The sequence below is a fragment of the Podarcis raffonei genome, chromosome 15 (assembly GCF_027172205.1).
Source record: "Podarcis raffonei isolate rPodRaf1 chromosome 15, rPodRaf1.pri, whole genome shotgun sequence".
Taxonomy (NCBI): Eukaryota; Metazoa; Chordata; class Lepidosauria; order Squamata; family Lacertidae; genus Podarcis; species Podarcis raffonei.
Window position 1 is genome coordinate 6,883,161 of NC_070616.1, and position 17,695 is coordinate 6,900,855.

At 48.2% G+C, this 17,695-nt stretch overlaps 1 protein-coding gene across 6 annotated transcripts in view; it reads right to left on the reverse strand.

Annotated features, from left to right (window-relative positions):
• The window catches only part of ACACA (acetyl-CoA carboxylase alpha), a 183,804-nt gene that overhangs the window by 107,356 nt on the left and 58,753 nt on the right, over positions 1-17,695 (reverse strand). For all 6 annotated transcript variants that reach the window (XM_053367490.1, XM_053367488.1, XM_053367489.1 and 3 more), the window contains 3 exons: positions 12,325-12,438; positions 10,686-10,775; positions 9,433-9,551 (listed from right to left, as the gene is read on the reverse strand). In XM_053367490.1, coding sequence (XP_053223465.1) covers positions 9,433-9,551; positions 10,686-10,775; positions 12,325-12,438 — 323 coding nt within the window. The remainder of the gene's footprint in view (positions 1-9,432; positions 9,552-10,685; positions 10,776-12,324; positions 12,439-17,695) is intronic.

Genomic DNA, 17,695 nt, shown 5'->3' on the forward strand with positions numbered 1-17,695 from the left:
GGACTAAGCTACTGATGGCGCTAAGCCACAATGGTTATTTTCTACCTCCACTCTCAAGAGGTAACATACCTCTGAACACCTGTTGCTGGGAATTGCACATGGAGAGAGAGGGATGCTGAGTGCAGAACCTGCTTTCAGACTACCCACCGAAGCATTGGATTGGCCAGTGTGAGAACAGGAGGCTGGACTAGATGGGCCTGCAGTCCAATCCAGTGGGCTCCTCTGATGTTCTGATTTAGAAGTGTTGAGCTCAGTTCTTAAAGGTGGAAGGGCTCCAGGTAGACTGGACAGACCTTCAGGCCCTGGAGCAGCTCTCTTACCCCCAGAGCATCATTCATCCTCACCTTCTCCCCACGACATCGCCCAGGAGGCCAAGCAATGCAGGAAGGGGCAACGAGGCAGGCTGAAAACAAAGCTGCGTGATCCAGTCGCAGTTGAGGACTGTCAAACTGCACCGGTTTCCACTAGGCGAGACATTACTAATTCATGCTCCTTTCGCTTTTGTTATGGCTTGTAGCTAAACGATGCACTTGTTATTATTTATTACTGCTGCTATTAACTTATATACCGCTTTGTGACAAAATGAGCTTCCAAGCAGTAAAGCAAAGTATAAAAACCAGTTACTTTTTCTGCCTGACAGCGCAATTCTACACAGAGGTCGACTCAGAAGTAAGTGCCATCGAGTTTAATGGTGCATACTTCCAGGCAAGTAGATATATGTATAAATGCAGGCATGTTGAAAGAAAAACAGGGCTATTCACACAACCATTTGTGGGACATGCCAGGACAGACTCCTCAAAATGGAGTGTTGGCACAATCTTGTCTGGTGAATGCTTCCATCTGTGGCCATAGAACGACTTTAAACTGCTTCAGGTTTGTTTTGTTTTTTAATCCAAGTCTTCGGGGGGGGGGGAGAGAGAAAGGGCTTCCAGAGTGAGTTACAGATCACTAAAAAGTAAAAAGTGCCATTAGGCTCACAATCTAAAAAAGACATCACACAAAAGGAAAAATGGACTGGGAGGGAGGAGGAAATATGCAAACTCAGGCTCAAGTTCTTAGCTACAAGTCCATCTAATGACCAGCTGGGATGGAAATGTTCAAGAGGTGGGAATGAAAGTTGCTGTGCCGATGGAGTGGCCCTGCTTTCTTTCTCTTCCCTCCCGAGCTGTAGCCTGATGGAACAGCTACTAGAGACTCAACATTGAACTGGGACACACTGTATCTCTCTGAATTGCACCTCAGATACATCACTGCCTTCCAGAGGTTGCTGGACTACAACTCCCATCAGCCCCAGGGCCAGTGGCCAGGGATGATGGGAGTTGTAGTCTAGCAACATCCAGAGGGCACCATTGGCGTCAGTCTGTCAAGTGCCACAAGGCTGCCTCTCCTGTTAATCTGGATTTAACGCCGCTCTCCCCTTGGAAATCAATGCAAAACTCGCAAACCATGACAAGGAAAGCCAACAGAACACCAACACACAAATGCAGACAGCACAAACTGGAGTCAACACCACAAACACGACACAACCCTTTCCCATCATCACGTTCCAGCAATAAGGGCCCATACAAAAGGGTTGGTATTCTGGTCACCACTACCCTGGTCACGAGTGCTATCTGGGTAAATTGCATTCTTGCTTATGTTTCGAAAGGATGAGGTTCCCACCCTCGCAGCTATATTAAGGGAGAGAGGGAGACTATCATTTGCAGCACACAAAGATGGGAAATTAAGGGTCTTTTCAGAAGAACCAGTGGCGTGAAATGTGGCTGGGGGGGGGGGGAGATAAGGGAGCCACACCAGAGGAGCTTACGGTCTCGGAGGGGGAGCTGCTTCAAAAGTGCAGCCAGTTGTAATTGACCCTTCCGAAAGCACCATCTGCAGCCAAAGCTGTCTGCTCTGAGCATGCAAGAGTGCAGAAGGAAAGGGGAGCCTCCACCAACTCTCCAGTCATAAACCAACTTGGTACAAACCTAGGAAGTAAACCCCCTTCGGGTTCCAAAGGATCTGGGCCACTCATGTCCAGAGCAAATCAAAACCAAGCCACCAAGAGGAAAGGCTGTGGCTCAGTGCTAGAGCATCTGCTTGGCATGCAGAAGGTCCCAGGTTCAATCCCCAGCCTCTCCAGGGTAGGACTGGGAAATGCTCCCTGTGTGATGTCTGAGAGAGCTGCTGCCAGTCCGAGTCAATGTTACTGAGCTAGATGGACCGAAGGTCAGGCTCAGGATAAGGCAGCTTCCTATGCCTCTGTCTCAAGCAGCTATCAGGGTTTGGGACTTGGGTGAGAGATCTTGGGAGCCACTACTAGCCAGAGAAAGAATACTGGGCTAGATAAGCCATTTGGACCCAATAGTTCAGGCCAGTCCTGTACCCTTCCACATAATATTGGACACAACTCCTCTTGCCATTGGTTATGTTTCCAGGGAGAGCAAGAGACAGAAAGCCGCCACTGACTTCAGTTAGGAGCTGCTGGGCACTCAGAATCTGCACAGATGGAACTCTATATAAGTTCATTGTAAGATCTGCTAACTTTAAGAACTTGTGCGTGAGCTTGCTTTTCCCTCCTCCCTCCTGTTCCCTTTTTCCTCATGTGCTGTGTCTTTTAAGATTGTGAAGCCAAGGGCAGGGGCAGCCTTAAAAAACCCTCATTTCTATAAGCCATTCAAACAGCCTTTGGGGCTAAAGGGTCAAGGGTACACAAATGCTGTAAATAAATCTATGAAAGCGCTGCACTGGGATAGAGACAGGTTTTGCCATGTAGAAAGATTTGCTGATGGGTGGAAGTCGCTCTGAAAGGTAATCAGGAATGGATATAGGTGGGAGTGAATAAATATTAATAAAGGGAAGGGAAGGAAAAGGGGGAGGAGAGCACCCCAGCTAAACATTCATATGTGGGGGGAGGGGAGAGCTGATCCTTAATCTGATTTTTCCTCTCTTTTCCCTATCCCCACCCCGTCTTATTTTTGTTCTTCTGTTTATATCACATTGTAAGCCATCTGTTATAAAAAGGACGGCAACACCTTTTGTATGTCTGGGCCAAAAAGGAGTCCAATAAATATGTAGCAATGCTGTAATAAAGCTCTTGTCAGCCAACATCCCTATAAGGTACCGCAGCATTTGATTCCCTCTGTATGGCAAAGGAAGAAGCTGAGGGCAGGAGAATGGATCTTGAGTCCTACCCCCAGTTCCTAAATGAAACTAACCCATAGGGCATAAAAAACCTAAGAGAGCTGTGGGTCGTTTCCTCTGGATCCCCCTTTTCTTCCCCACCGGCCAAAAACTCAGGTTTGCCTTGCAGAAGAGGCACCCTGGACACAAAAGGCACCTCCGGGCTCAGCAAGCCTAGAAAACGTTTGTTTGGAATTCCGTCCCCACTTGAGTCCGCCACTGCCGTCCAATTTGCATCCCATTATCCCGGCGGCTCCATTCCGCCGGCTGCCCCCTCCAAACGCTGCCCTCTCGCAAACAGGCCAGCCAAGGGAGCAGCCGCAAATTACGGCTACCTGCTGCTTAATTAACATCAAACCCACAGCACAAAACTATGGGGGATTTACAGGTGGTCCCTGGAAGCGCTCGCCTCCCTGCCTCCGCTGACGGTGTGTCCCTCCCCGGCTGCAAAGAGCAGGAACCCCAAGAGTCCTAATGATACACTCCCAAGAATCCCATTCATCCCTCCAGGTTTCAGTGTAGCTTAAGAGCCACAAGGCACCATGGCTGATTTCGTATCAAGAGCCGAGTGATTGATGGAAGACAGGCTGTTTTGCCAACTACTTAACTCTGCTAAGATGTTTCTACAGCGCCAGACGTTTGAAACTTATGAGCAGATCCCTGCGATCGGACAGGTATAGCAAGGGCTATGTGGTGTTTCTGTTCTACTTTCCCATTTCGCTTTATTCCAAGAAACAACACTCAGTTATCTACAGCACCAATGAGAAACAGGTTCTTCCTTTTTTAAATAAAGAAGAACCACCTAACCAGGAGGGTTTTGCATTCCACAGTGAGAGTCCGGTGCTGCAAACAAATGTTCAGCCAGCATTCTGAGAATCTCAGCATTCATTGTATTTATAAGGTTTCTAGACCTTATGATTGCAAAGGTTATTGGTTTCTCTTTTTAAAAGTGTGGGTATCTCAGAAGCCAGAAAACCATAAAACTCTCACTGCTACTGTACTGATAAAATTATAAACAGCCATGTTTGTATATGGTGATTCTACAGCAGCAGAGGAAAGAAAATTGAAGAAGTGTTATTCATCACATTTTGAATCTGAAGGTTCCCAGGTCTTTCAGTCCCCCCCCTTTCCTCAAAAATATCAAGTGTCTAACCCTCATGCCTGCTTGAAAGTGTGCCAGCAACATCTGCTGAAATCGCAGAAGGCAGAGAGGTGGCTAAATAAGATTTCCCCTGTCCCACCCAGCTGTTTGTTCCTCTGCATGGTCTCACAGCAGAACCCAAATGGTAAAATGTTGCAGAACTAAAATTAGGGGAAGGGGGGTAATCATGCCCCATCTGCATTATTTATACAGGACACAGAATTCTGCTTGCCTGGGCACAGGATTTAAACTGCAGTACATCCAACCCTGCCTTTCAATCCACTATATGGCTGAGGGTTGATGTCCAACAAAGGGGTGCATTTTGCTCATGCCGAATCAAGTTTCAATGTCAAGCAATGCTAAATGCTTCATTCTCTAGAAAGGAAGATGTCATTGCTCCTTTGGGGAACACCATCTGCTCTAGAAGCTCTTTCCCTGAAAGGCCAGAGCTCAGTGGGGAGAGCATCTGCAGTGTATGCAGAAGGTCCCAGCTTTAAGCCTTGACACCTCTAGGTTGGGCTGGGAGCAAACCTTGAAACCTGGGAATCAATGGTAGGCATTGCAGAGAGCACTGAGCTCCATGGACCCGCGATATGACTCAGTATAAAGCAGCTTTCTTATTTAAATCAGCTCTTAATTCACAGCCATGAGGACAGGGACCCTACTTTGTTTTTAGAGGCAGGGCTGTGGCTCAGTGGCAGAGCATCTGCTTTGCATGCAGAAGGTTCTTGGTTCAATCCCCGGCATCGCCAGGCAGGGCTGCGAGGGGCTCCTTGTCTGAAACCCTGGAGAGCTGCTGGCAGTCAGTGCTGGCAGTACTGAGTTAGGGAGACCAGTGGTCTGACTCGGTATAAGATAACTTAACCATGTTTCTCAGGAATGAAGGTGATAATGATAAAAAAACTACAGATCCCTATCTCTCTTAACTCCTTCACCTGTCTTACATTTCTTGGTTGTCCCCCAGAGGGACATAGCTCAGCGGCAAAGCACTTCTTCTGTGTGCAGAAGGCCCAGGTCTTCTGTTGGTGGGACTGGGAATGTCCCTTGCCTCAAACCCTGGAGAGCCACTCTGCCAGTCGGTGTTGGTAATACTCAGTTTGATGGACCAATCGTCTGACCCTGTCTAAAAGGCAGCCTCCCATGTGCTTAATCTGGAGGAATGAAAACAGCGCTAAACCTCGACACATAGGAAGACCTGGTTACATCAAGCTTCACTATCACAGGTAGGACAAACACCTGCAGCAGATTCTGAACCTGGAGCCAACAAATATCAGGTGGAGACCTGATGCCTGTGCTACCAGCAAGCTCTGGAACAAGGGAGAAAATTATGGGCAGCACTCTGTGCACACTACAATTCCCAGGAAGCAGCTGGATCAGGCCGTGGGCCCACCTAGGCTTGCATCCTGTTTTCACAGTGGCGAACCTGATGCCCCATTGGCAAGCCCAAAAGCAGGACTTGACTGCAACAGCAGAAGTGCCCAGTGCAGGCATCCAGAGACTCTCAGCTTTCAGCCTCACTTCCTTTTTCTTATGATCGTGAAGGTACGCAGAGAGGTTGGTGGGATGATGGCTGCCAAAATCTTACAATGCCTGCAGAAATGTAAGACTCTTAGGGGTGGGGGAGACTTGAGGGCCCTTCCCCCATCTTGAGGCTAGAAAAAAGCAGGGGGTGGGGAGAGAACTACGCAAAACCAATAAGATAAATGAATGCAAATCTGCTCAGTTTGCATAATTCAACATTTCCTGTTGCAGAATTCAACTCTTTTCATTTTTAAGCGCGGAATACATCCAGCTTTAACTGCTCACTAGCCAGCCATACCAGGAAGGGCTGTAGCTGAGTGGTGGAGCATCTGCTCAGCATGCAGAAGGCACCCTGGCACCTCCAGGTAGGGCTGGGAGAAAACCCTGCCTGAAACCCTGGGGAGCTGTTCCCAGCCGGTGCAGCCAATACTCAGCTAGGTGGAGGAGCGATTACGGAAGGGCAGCGTCCTATTTTCCGAGATGAAGGAACTGCTTGGAACAGCAAGCAGACCAGAGGGCATTCTGGAGACTTAAGGCCTGGCCCTTCAGAATCAGGGCTGCCCTTCTGGTCACCAATACACCTAAGAATGTTAAGACCCCTTTGCAGCTAGAGCAGGCCAATGGCCCATCTAGTCCAGCATCCTGTTCTTGCAGTGACCAACCAGCTGCTCCAAAGTGAAGCCTGCAAGCAGAACCTGAGCAAAACAACAACAACAACTCTCTCAGCTTGTGATTCCCAGCAACCAGCATTCAGAAGCACACTGTACCCGTAAATAGAGGTGCAGCCTTTTCCATCTCTCACCTTTGGCGACCTTTCCCCCCTTCCCACCTGGCAGGAGTTATGACCTCATGGCTATAGCCAATGAGTGTTGATTCTCCACCTTAGCTTTGCCCATGACATGGACGTGGGGCATTTCTAAGGCTTTCTCGAAGAGAGGGGGATTAACTGAGGAAAGGGGGATGACATCAGTGATAGGAAAACAGGGGGAGGGGGGAGTGGATAGCTGAAGACGGCTCCGGGATTATAGAAAAGGACCTCCAAAATAGCATGCAATTATTTGCAAATATTATCAAGTTGAAGAGAACAGATGAGACCAAATTCAATGGCCCATTTATATCATTGCTGAGAGATCTTTGTGCAGCTGGGCTTGGAGGGCTCATTCATTTCAAGCGAGCCCAGATTTTGAAGAGAGAGAGAGAGAGAGATGGGGGGAGGGGGCGGGAAGAGTGGGAGAAGGACCCTGTTTCACGAGATGTACTGATGGATTCTCAATGAACCGAGACCGGACCTCGCCGGCCAATCCCACCAAACATAAAACGAGGAGGATGAAATAAAAGGCAAAGGATATTTGGGAGACAAAGGAAAAAGAAAATAACACTCCCCACCCCCCACCCCCAAAAATGAGGGGGGGGTTGTGGGTCGTGGCTATTTTTGTGTGCATGGATCGGTTATGGATCAACAGTGGCACCCGGTGGGCGAAAAGGGATAAGGCAGACTCATCATATCCTCTATCCAGGACGTTCCCAACCAGAACAGGACTCAAATCTGCTCCATTTGCCTTCATACGGCTTCTCGGTCTTCCGGCTGTGGGTACAAACCTTTCTTTCCACGGTTAAAAATCAGAGGCTCTTACACCCCAAAAGGCTTTGGCTAATTAATATCCTACAACCTTGTAAAGTTGTGGGGGGGGGGTGTTATTGTTTTATTTTGTTTCTGTTCTAACTATTTATTTGTGTTTTTACCCTGTACTGTTATCTTGTGTATAATAAATTTAATAAATAAAAAGATAAGATGTGGAAAAGAGCAACAAGGGTTTCACAAATTTCTGTGAAAATTCAGCGGCCGCTCTTCTGAGTGCACCTCCAAACTGGAAGGGGATAAGCCTCACACAGAGAGGTAAACAGGTCACAGTCAGCCAAGGCTATTGTGTCCCTAATGAGAAACAACTGAACAATCTCTTCGCAAGGCACAAGGCACAAAACCGACCGACCTCCACCCCAGGAGTGGGTGAGGTTCAGGCTATACATGCGGCAGAACAAGGTGGCAAGGTGACAGAGTGGACTGGACCAGTTCAGATAGGAAGACAATGGATAAAGTCATTTTAAAAGCCTCACTTCTGTGTACAAATAAATCACCACAAGCAGACAGCTAGCCCCTCAGGGGGTAGGCTGGTCTAGAACCTTTCTCTTCGGTGTACTAGTCTTTTAGCAGCTATTCAAAAATAACATCCCACATTAGAAGTATGAAGCGATACAGTTCAAGTGCTCTCAGTCCTCACACAGCATTCTAGACTGTGCCTGGATATTCTGCTGAGAAATGAGGAATACTTCGCTTCCCCCCCCAATAAAGTGAAACGTGTCCAATTATTATAATAGGGTTTTGAACGAGTGACAGGACTCTCCCCCTCTTCCTTCCTCACTGAACCCAGCTAGGAAACGTAAGTAAGAGGAGCATCAGTCCCTCCTCTCTTAAGAGTCTTTAACTTCTTTCAAGCATCATTCCTTTGCTCTGCCTTTATGCAGAGCAGATGAAGCTTTCCTTAGGACAGGGTTAGGCAACTTTAGGGCTAGAGGCCAAATCCAACCCTTGGGACTTTCTCCAGGGCCACACACCCCTATGTGCCTTCCTCCTTTTTCTGGCTGGAATGGGCCTTTGGACAGTGACCATTCATCTTGCTGTGGTTTGGATGCAAGAGAGGCCTGGGCACGTGCAGAAACCTTGGACTTTTGCATGGGTGGAATGCAGCCTGTGGTACAAAGATTAAGAGCGGCACCCATTGCTCCGCCTACTTTCATCTCCGGCCCCGCCCACTACTAGAACCCACATGGTTGCCCATAAGGGAATTGAGACCCTAGAGCTGAAAATGTTTATCCGCCTGACTTCTAAAAACTCATTGGCATTAAGATGAATGCCAGGATCAAACCGAAGTTTGAGAATTCGTTGTGATCCCTGTTTTTACCTTACTTCTGTATTCACCCCAATTTTGGGAGGTGGGAGGGGCTGTACTTCTAAGAGGAGAGTAGGAGAAGGAACATTTCAGAAAACTACTAGCTAGGAAATGGAGCGGGCTGAACGTTTATTCTGCCAAAGGACTAGCCATGTAGATATTGCTGCTAGCACCAAAAGCTGCTGCACGTGGAAGTGGGTCGTGTTTGCACCAATGTGGAGAAAGATTGCCCCAATACCACACGAAAATGGACCCTCGCATGGAAATATTTAGAAAAACACAATAGTACTTTAATGTATGCTGGGGAACCCTGCAGCCTCCAGATGCTGCTGGACTCCAACTCCCACCATCCCCAGCTTTCGGCCATGCTGGCTGGGGCTGATGGGAGTTGGAGTCCACAACATGCATCTGCAGGGTCATTGGTACCCCATACCTGACATATGTACCGGCCCAACATGCTGCCTTCCATCTTGCGAAATAGCTCATGGTTCACATTCTTGGTTTCCGTTGTGCCACAATTTTCCAACACATTTGACAGTTTTCTAACATGTCTCAACTCCCGATTCCCCCACCAATACACAGTGCCCCCCCAAACCCCAAACCCCAACCTTGAACTGCCCTCCCAAATTGCCTCGGTGGTACATGCGAGTCAGGTCTAACCTGTTTGGGTGGGAAGTGGGCAGCATGAACTGGAACTCCACCACACAAGTGTTGTCTTTCAGTTGGCGGTGCTGGACGCTGTTCAGCTCATAGGCGATGTACGCCCTTCGAACATACACCTCGGATGGAGGAGGAGAAGGAGGAGAGGATTATCACAGAGAGTTAAAGCCACGTGGCCATTTAAAGCAAAGTCCCTCCACGCCTGACGGGGACCAGAACCAACCTTAAAGATGGATTTCTAGGGAGTTGAGCCTTAGCAATGCCATTCCCACCCCCCACAACCCCCAGCCATAACCAGGTAGAGCAAAACCAGTTAAGCAAAATTAGGAAATGCAAGCATCTTACTTTATTTTTTGTGCAATAATGCAATGCTGGTCACAGAATGTAACCAGTTGCAGTAGAATTTTATTTGGAATAGAGAGATTCACACACACACACACACACACACACACACACACACACACACACACACCAAGGATGCAAAACCTTAGGCCCAGGATCTGAATGTGCCCCTCTAAGCCTTTCTGTATGGCCCTTGGGACTCTCCCCAGGCCACACACCTCTCACCAACCCTGATACCCACGCTACTTAAGTCTTTTTGCCTAGGTGGAATGTGCCCTTGGATAACTCCTCTTGCTTGCCCCGATGGAGGAGACAGAGGGATGAGTGAGCGAGTGTAGACACTGGCCTACTGTAAATAGGTAAAACTGACAGTGATTGCTCTGTCCACTTTTGCCTCTAAAGTAAAGGTAAAGGGACCCCTGACCATTAGATCCAGTCGCGGACGACTCTGGGGTTGCAGCGCTCATCTTGCTTTACTGGCTGAGGGAGCCGACGAACAGCTTCCAGGTCATGTGGCCAGCATGACTAAGTCACTTCTGGTGAACCAGAGCAGCGCACGGAAACGCCGTTTACCTTCCCACTGGAGCGGTACCTATTTATCTACTTGCACTTTAACATGCTTTCAAACTGCTAGGTTGGCAGGAGCTGGGACAGAGCAACGGGAGCTCACCCCGTCGCAGGGATTCAAACCGCCAACCTTCTGATCGGCAAGCCCTAGGCTTTGTGGTTTAGACCACAGCGCCACCCGCGTCCCTTTTGCCTCTAGCCCTACCCAAAAGATGACACGACCCTTTCTAAAGTGCCAGATGCTGGAGTGGGCAAGGATTGAAGATCAACATCATCAAACAGAAACAGAAGGGACACACACACACACATTTGTTTAAATTGTTTTGAAATGAGAAGCAACCTACCTCTAAAGCAGCCATCCTCACTACCTGGTTACTGTGATAGAAGAAGTTTGGTAGCACATCGAAGATGGATGTCTCCGAAAGAATGAGTTTCTAGACATAGGGAAGGGAATCAGAGAGGAGACGCAGGTTTTTCTAAAATCTCGGACATTCGTTATCCTTTTCCCCTCCCTCAAAACTAAGACAAGGTCCAACACATGGTATAGACGAGAAAGCAAGAATTTGGGTGCAAAAAGTCTCCCCTCCCTCAAACCACATTTAACACACGCTTGCCTGGCAGCCACTGCAATGTAGGTGAGTGAATGGGCTGCCTGAGGCAAGATGAAGTGCTCCATTCTTTCTTCTGCAGCCATCATGGAAGTCAAGTGGGCTGTGAGAATCAGGACCTTCTTCTCTTCCACAGAAATGCACTGAATGCTTGTAGCTGCCTCCCCGCTCGCCTGCCCCAGTCCTGCCAGCCCCCAGGCTAGTAAAAAGCCTTGAGGGCTTGTAATTTTGGAGCAGTCATCTGCAATGCTGCTTTCATTAGAGCAATATCTTCCAAACCAGAGTCAATCAATCATTAAAGGCATTTGTTAGTCCAGAGCAGGGTTTCCCAAACTTGGGTCTCCAGCTGCATTTGGACTACAACTCTCATCAACCATAGCTAACAGAACCAGTCAGTGCCAGATTTACACATAAGCTAAACAAGCTATAGTTTAGGGCCCCACTCTCTTGGGGGCCCCCCAAAAAATTAAAGGGAAAAAAATAATGTGTTTGCATTATTAAGTTTGTTATGAATAAAAAATCATTTTAAGATAGAGCTTAATAATTATTTCATTATTAATATACTTCTTCCTAATTGTATTTCACTATTAATATACTTTTTCTTAATTGTATTTCAGTTCAACAATTACTTTGATGGAGTACATATTTTGTTATGTGCAAATGGCTCTAGATACCTATTAGGTCCATAAATTACTATATAGCATATATTCAACACAAAAAACTGTGACAATTTGTTGTTAGCTAGACATATAAAGGGCCCCATTACCTTCAGTAGCTTAGGGCCTCATCAAACCTAAATCCGGCCCTGGGACCAGTGGTCAGGAATGATGAAAATTTTAGTCCAAAAACAGGTGAACACCCAAGTTTGGAAAACCCTGGTCCAGAGTGTTCATCCACAGATAAGCAGCCTGCCATGTTACCGTATGGTAACCAACTCAAGCCTTGGCTCCTAATCAAGCTTTATCTGCAGGACTGAGCCATTTTGCTCTTTGGGTCTGCACTGGGTACCAGTTGCATCATGCAAGTCACTCACAACGCAAAGATGCTGCATAAAGCGCCCCCCCCCCAGTCCATCTAAAAGGAGCCTGCTTGTCGCTTCTCTGTATTACTCACTAGTCTGGACTTGCCTCCTCCCAATCACCCTTTGCTGGGGGTGGGTCATTCATTCCCATCTTCACATAAGATGGGCCTGAATCATTCAAGAGACAGCAGACTTGCCTACCCTCACAACATCTCTGCCTGAGTCTGTGTTCTCAGCCTGCCTTCTTCCAGACAGGAGCGACGCTCGAGGGGTCAGCTCCTTCAAGGATGGTCCACTCTTACCCTTCCACACTCTGAAAGCAAAACTTTTTTTACTGCAAAATGAAGCCCATACCTGCAAATTCTCTATACAGAACTGGTGCCCGTACATATCGATGGCCGAGAGGAAGATGGACTCCACCTGGTTATGTCGCAGCTCATAAGAGGGCAAGTGGGAAGCGATGAGGACCTAGAGAGATAAGAAGACCAGAGGGGGGGGCGTTTAAAGACTGCCCGGAAGGTTTAAAAGTTGAACTTCAAACTCAGATTCAAGACCCTGTCCAGCCCTGAACTTAAAGGGAACCTATTCCAAACCCAAGCCAAGAGCTTCATAACTGACCAGAAGTTATGAAGACCCCCTCTCTGAAAGCTTTTAAAGCAAGCCAGGGTGACCCTCTTGTCCTACGAGTCTGTTGCACGTGCTCACAGCATCTGGGCAAGTGCTTCAGATCACATACAGCAGCACGTTTGGAGCCCTGGTTTTATTAGGCTTTGCGATTTTGCACTGGAAAGATGGTCAGCCTGGCCGGGCTGAGCAGGGGGAGCTGTTAATTGGAAAGCGATGGCGACAGGCTACTGGGAGGAGGTGGGCACCTTGGACTTGCTGTCAGTTTCAGCAAGTAAAAAGTAGAGTAGACTGCAGCATGTTTTTCAAGCCAGTGGTAAGAGACAGAGCAATACTCTGCAGCGAGGTTTCGTAGATTCAAGGCTGGTGGGATTTACTGCCTTTTCTTCTTCATTTGAAAACAGAATTCCTGGATCAACCAACCATAACCAGTGCAAAAAATAAAGAACAGCTTGTCTCTGGGCTACAGGTGGGGGAGGGAGAAATTCGTTTCCGTTCACATGAAGAAGGGGACCAACTAAGTCTACACTCTTCGAAACAATTTGCAAACCAAAGCACAGGAAGCCTTCGAAATTTTCACTTTGCCAAATTTTGCAACACAGTTCTCCAGCCAAGTAATGTGTACGAAAAAGCATATACTGGGTTAAAGTGTGTGTAAAAATGCATATAACTGTGCAAGTATCATATGGAAATGCGCTTTGCGAAAATGTGTTTGGCTTAGGCAAAACAGTGTATAAGAATGTGCATTTCTGGAGAAACTCTAAAATTCTGATTAAAATTTTAACAAGGACTTAACTTTTAGGATGGGGGATTTGTGAATTGATGTGGAAATGTAGAGAACTGAAATTATTACTGGAAAAATTTGAAGAAACCAAATGAGAGAAACCAAAACATTGGCATATTCACCCATCTCTAAGCCGAGCGCATGCTGAATCTAGGCATTTGTTTCCAGTACCAAGAACTAAAACTGATCTCAACCGTTCGTTCACACAAAAGACAATTTCTGGTTAGCTCTTTTCTATTTCAGCAGCCAAATTTAAGTGGAGGAAAGAGCCGTCTTGCTATCGCTATTGTTAAAAAAAATTAAAACAACAAACTGCAAGTCAGAAAGTTTTGCAGATCTCCTGCAAATCACCCAGTAAACTAGGAACACAGGTCAAGCCAGCTTAGACCTGCCCATACAGACTGGCCATACGTTCCCAGCTGTACCTGGGGTGTGCCACTGGGGTCTGAACCTTAGACCTCCTACATGCAAAACAAATGCTCCCCCCTTCTAAAGCAAGTTCCCAGTCCTCATGGTTCTGAATTCAGAGCTGGATTAAATAGGGGCATAGAAAGCTGCCTTATATAGGGTCAGGCCATTGCCCCTCTATCTCTAATCTGACTGGCAGCAGCTCTCCACGATTTCAGGCAGGGAACTTTGCCTGCCTGGAGATGCCATGAGGGACTCAACCTTCTGCATGTAGAGCAGCAAGGCAGTTGCGTGTTATAGAGCGAAAAATACGGTAATTTGATCCAGCAAGGCATGCCTCCAGATCTCAGCCCCACCAATAAAAAAATAACCTTCATTAATTGGACTACTGCAATGCGCTCTGCATGGGGCTACCTTTGAAGGTGACCCGGAAACTACAACTAATCCAGAATGCGGCAGCTAGACTGGCAGCCACTGAGACCACATAACACCGGTCCTGAAAGACCTACATTGGCTCCCAGTACGTTTCCAAGCACAATTCAGAGTGTTGGTGCTGACCTTTAAAGCCCTAAACAGCCTTGGCCCAGTATACCTGAAGGAGCGTCTCCACCCTCATCATTCAGCCCAGACACGGAGGTCTAGCTCCGAGGGCCTTCTGGCGGTTCCCTCGCTGTGAGAAATGAGCTTACAGGGAACCAGGCCTTCTCAGTAGTGGCGCCTGCCCTGTGGAACGCCCTACCATCAGATGTCAAGGAAATAAACAACTATCTGACTTTTAGAAGACATCGGAAGGTAGCCCTGTTTAGGGAAGTTTTTAATGTTTGATCGCTTTTTTATTATTAATATTCTCCTGGGAGCCACCCAAGTGGCTGGGGAAACCCAGCCAGATGGGTGGGGTATAAATAATAAATTTTTATCCCCATCCAAGCTTGGCCAGAAAAGAGTCCAGCTGTTTTTGATGGGGCCTATTCCCAGGGCAAGCACATTTACACTGCTTTGCAGCCTTAGCAGAGACCAAATTATACCCTGTCAAGCTCTGATTTCTCAGGGATTCCAAGGAAGGGCTTCCTAAAACACGAGGAATACAGGCTCTTGTTTTGGACAACGGAGCCCCAGGTGGGGGGAGCTGCTTCACAAGCCGAAAGCCAGCAAGGGGAAAAAGGACGGGGGCGGCGGCAGAGGGAAAACGCCACTGTGATGCCAATGGCAGCGTGATAAAGACATCCGCCAGAGCAGCGGCGGCGGAGTCCCCAGTGTGCCACTGAGGGGTTCAGTGACTCTGAATAGTTCAAGGGCGAGGATAGCAATCCGGCGGAAGACAGAAAAGGTCACAGAGCAGCTTCAGAAGCCCGCTCACTTTCAATGCTCATGCACTGGAATTAAGAGAATGGAAAGGAAGCAGAGATTCACCTCCCTCACCTAAAAGATTTTTTTTTTAAGAGCCAGCCTCCCTTCTGGAAGACTTTTTTGAATGGAAATTGGGGAGAGTGTGGAAGAAGGGAGTAAGGGAGCCGGGAAGGGGGGCGGGAGAGAGAGAGAGACAAGCTTCCAGGGGCAGAGAATTATTGTGAGGCAATTAGATCCTGTTTGGTCTTTTCCCCTCTCTCCCACTACTTTAATTATACAGAAAAGCCACTAGTGACGGAGATGGGCTTGAAGAGAGAACTCTCCAGGTGGGCATCTGGTATTTAAATTGGAATCCAAGGTAGATAACCTTGGTAAGGGGGGAGGAGTGGGGGGGGGACACAAAATAAGAGTTTTATTTCAGGCCTTCTGAAAAAAGGGGGCAAATGATTTCCATCAGTCCCTGGAGAGATGCTCAAGAGATACCACAGCTCCTTCGTTGGCACGATGCATATCAGCGAATTTCCTCTTTGTTCCAAGGATCTCAGGCCAAATGCAGCTTGGCTGTTTTTGTTTTCCCTTTTCCGATTTGGGTGTTGAACAGCAGCAGGCAAATGGGACACTGGGCCGGAGGAACAGAGAGGAAAGGTAGCGTCACATCCAGTTTGCAACCACAGTCCTGACACAGGATCTGGAAACAGGAGAGGGGTAGCTCTTTCCACCTGTGGTTCCCTGCAGAGGTTGGTCTTTCCTGCCCCTCCAGATAAGCGCCTGGGCAGAGCCTTAGGTGCCAGCTGAAGTCCAAAGAGCGCAAGGCCTCCTGCCTTCTGGTTCTCAGCCGTGCCGGACAAACCCAATGCCACCAGTCCAAATCCTGCTGAGAAAGGAGCTGCTTGGCTGCTGCTGCTCCTCTCTTGCTTTTCAAAAAACTGTAGCCTTGCAGAGTGCACAGTATGATGCTCTTGGGAGCTGCACTAGAGCTGCATTAGGTGATTTCTTAAGGAAACAATGGGAGTTTGTTGATTATCTGGAACCAAGCAGGCAGTAGTGCACTTGCCTTCCCTCCTCCAACCCATTTGCCGCCACCACCACCACCACCAGGGTTTCTTAATACACTGTCCTAAGGTGGCGGTGTTGCCTGTCGGCATCTGAGCACATGGAAGGCTGATGCCACATCCCGGCAAGGGGTGTTGCCAAGTCCCAGGCCTTGGCCCTGAGAAGCAGGTTTAGTGGCCCATCCGCAGGGCTTCGGGGCAGCAGCTTTAAACTCGGGACCCTTAGTGCCTCTCAAGGCCCAAGTCAAGGAGTTTTGCAATGGTGGAGATGACTGTTCACCATATTTATTTTAAAAGCTCACTTTTCTGGAGCTCATTCACTCACCGTTCTGGAAAACATATGCTTCACCCTCCCTACTTCCAGTGTTTCTCCAAATTTCTTGGGAGAACACGGGGGGGGGGGGGTAATATTATTGCTCCAGGTTTTTTTTAAAGGTGTTTTTTTACTGCTAGGTCTTGTGGCTGTGTGGCAGCCCCATGATACCTCAAGTCCTGACCTCATGACATCACTATGAGATATTTGGGTTAGGGGTGCTGAGAACTGGCAGCCTCAGTGCACCCTTTCCCCAACCTGGTGTCCTCCAGGTGTCGCTGGCACAACAGGGTGGGCCACCCCTGAGCAAAGAGATCAGATAAACTGATTAATATGCAACTTGTTATTGATGATTTAGGGCAGGGGTTGGCAACCTAAAGCCCATGGGCCACAAGCAGGCCACGGGGTTGTTTAAATGGCCCACAAACTGCCCCCAAACCGAGTCCCCGCACACTGCGCAAAACCGCAGACGTGATCTGGCCCACGAAGCAATCTCCGCAGGAGTGAACCAGCCTAGGCGAGGTAAACCTTGCCGACCCCTGATTTAGGGCAAGGGGTGGAACTCAGGCCCAGGAGCCAGATGTGGCCCCCAGGTCTCCCTATCTGGCCCTTGAAACTCCTTAGGACATTGCCCCTCCCCAGCCCTGCTCTGTGGCTCCACAGAATGCTTCTGGCCAGCTAGAACCTGTCCTTGGAACTGCAAGGATGCCTCTTCCCTGCCTGGAAGGGTTGTGTGGGTGTACGCCAGCGTGCGTACCCTTCGGTAATTAATTAATTAATACTGTTTAATGCCAAAATCAATTTCTAAGCGGTTTGCAAAATACGAAAACCAGCCAAATATTAAACACCCATAATTAAAATGCACGCTGAAAGAATCCTTTAGGAAGGGAAGCATCATATTCACTGGCTCTGGCCCCGTGTGCTGCTGGCATGCAGCCACACTCCCCCAGAAGCTCTTTCATGGGAGGATATAGTCCCAAAGCAGATAAAGGCTCCCTCACCCCTGCTTCTGGTTATCTTGGAGATTGGGTTACTGGGAAAGGGCTCAGTGGGTAGTGCACCCAATTGGCAAGTGGAAGGTCCTAGGTTGGACCCCTGACATCCTCAGGTGGGGCCTGCCTAAAATCCTGGAGAGCTGCTGCGAGTCAGGGTAGACAATGCTGAGTTAGATGGACCAGTGGTTTGGACAAGGCAGAT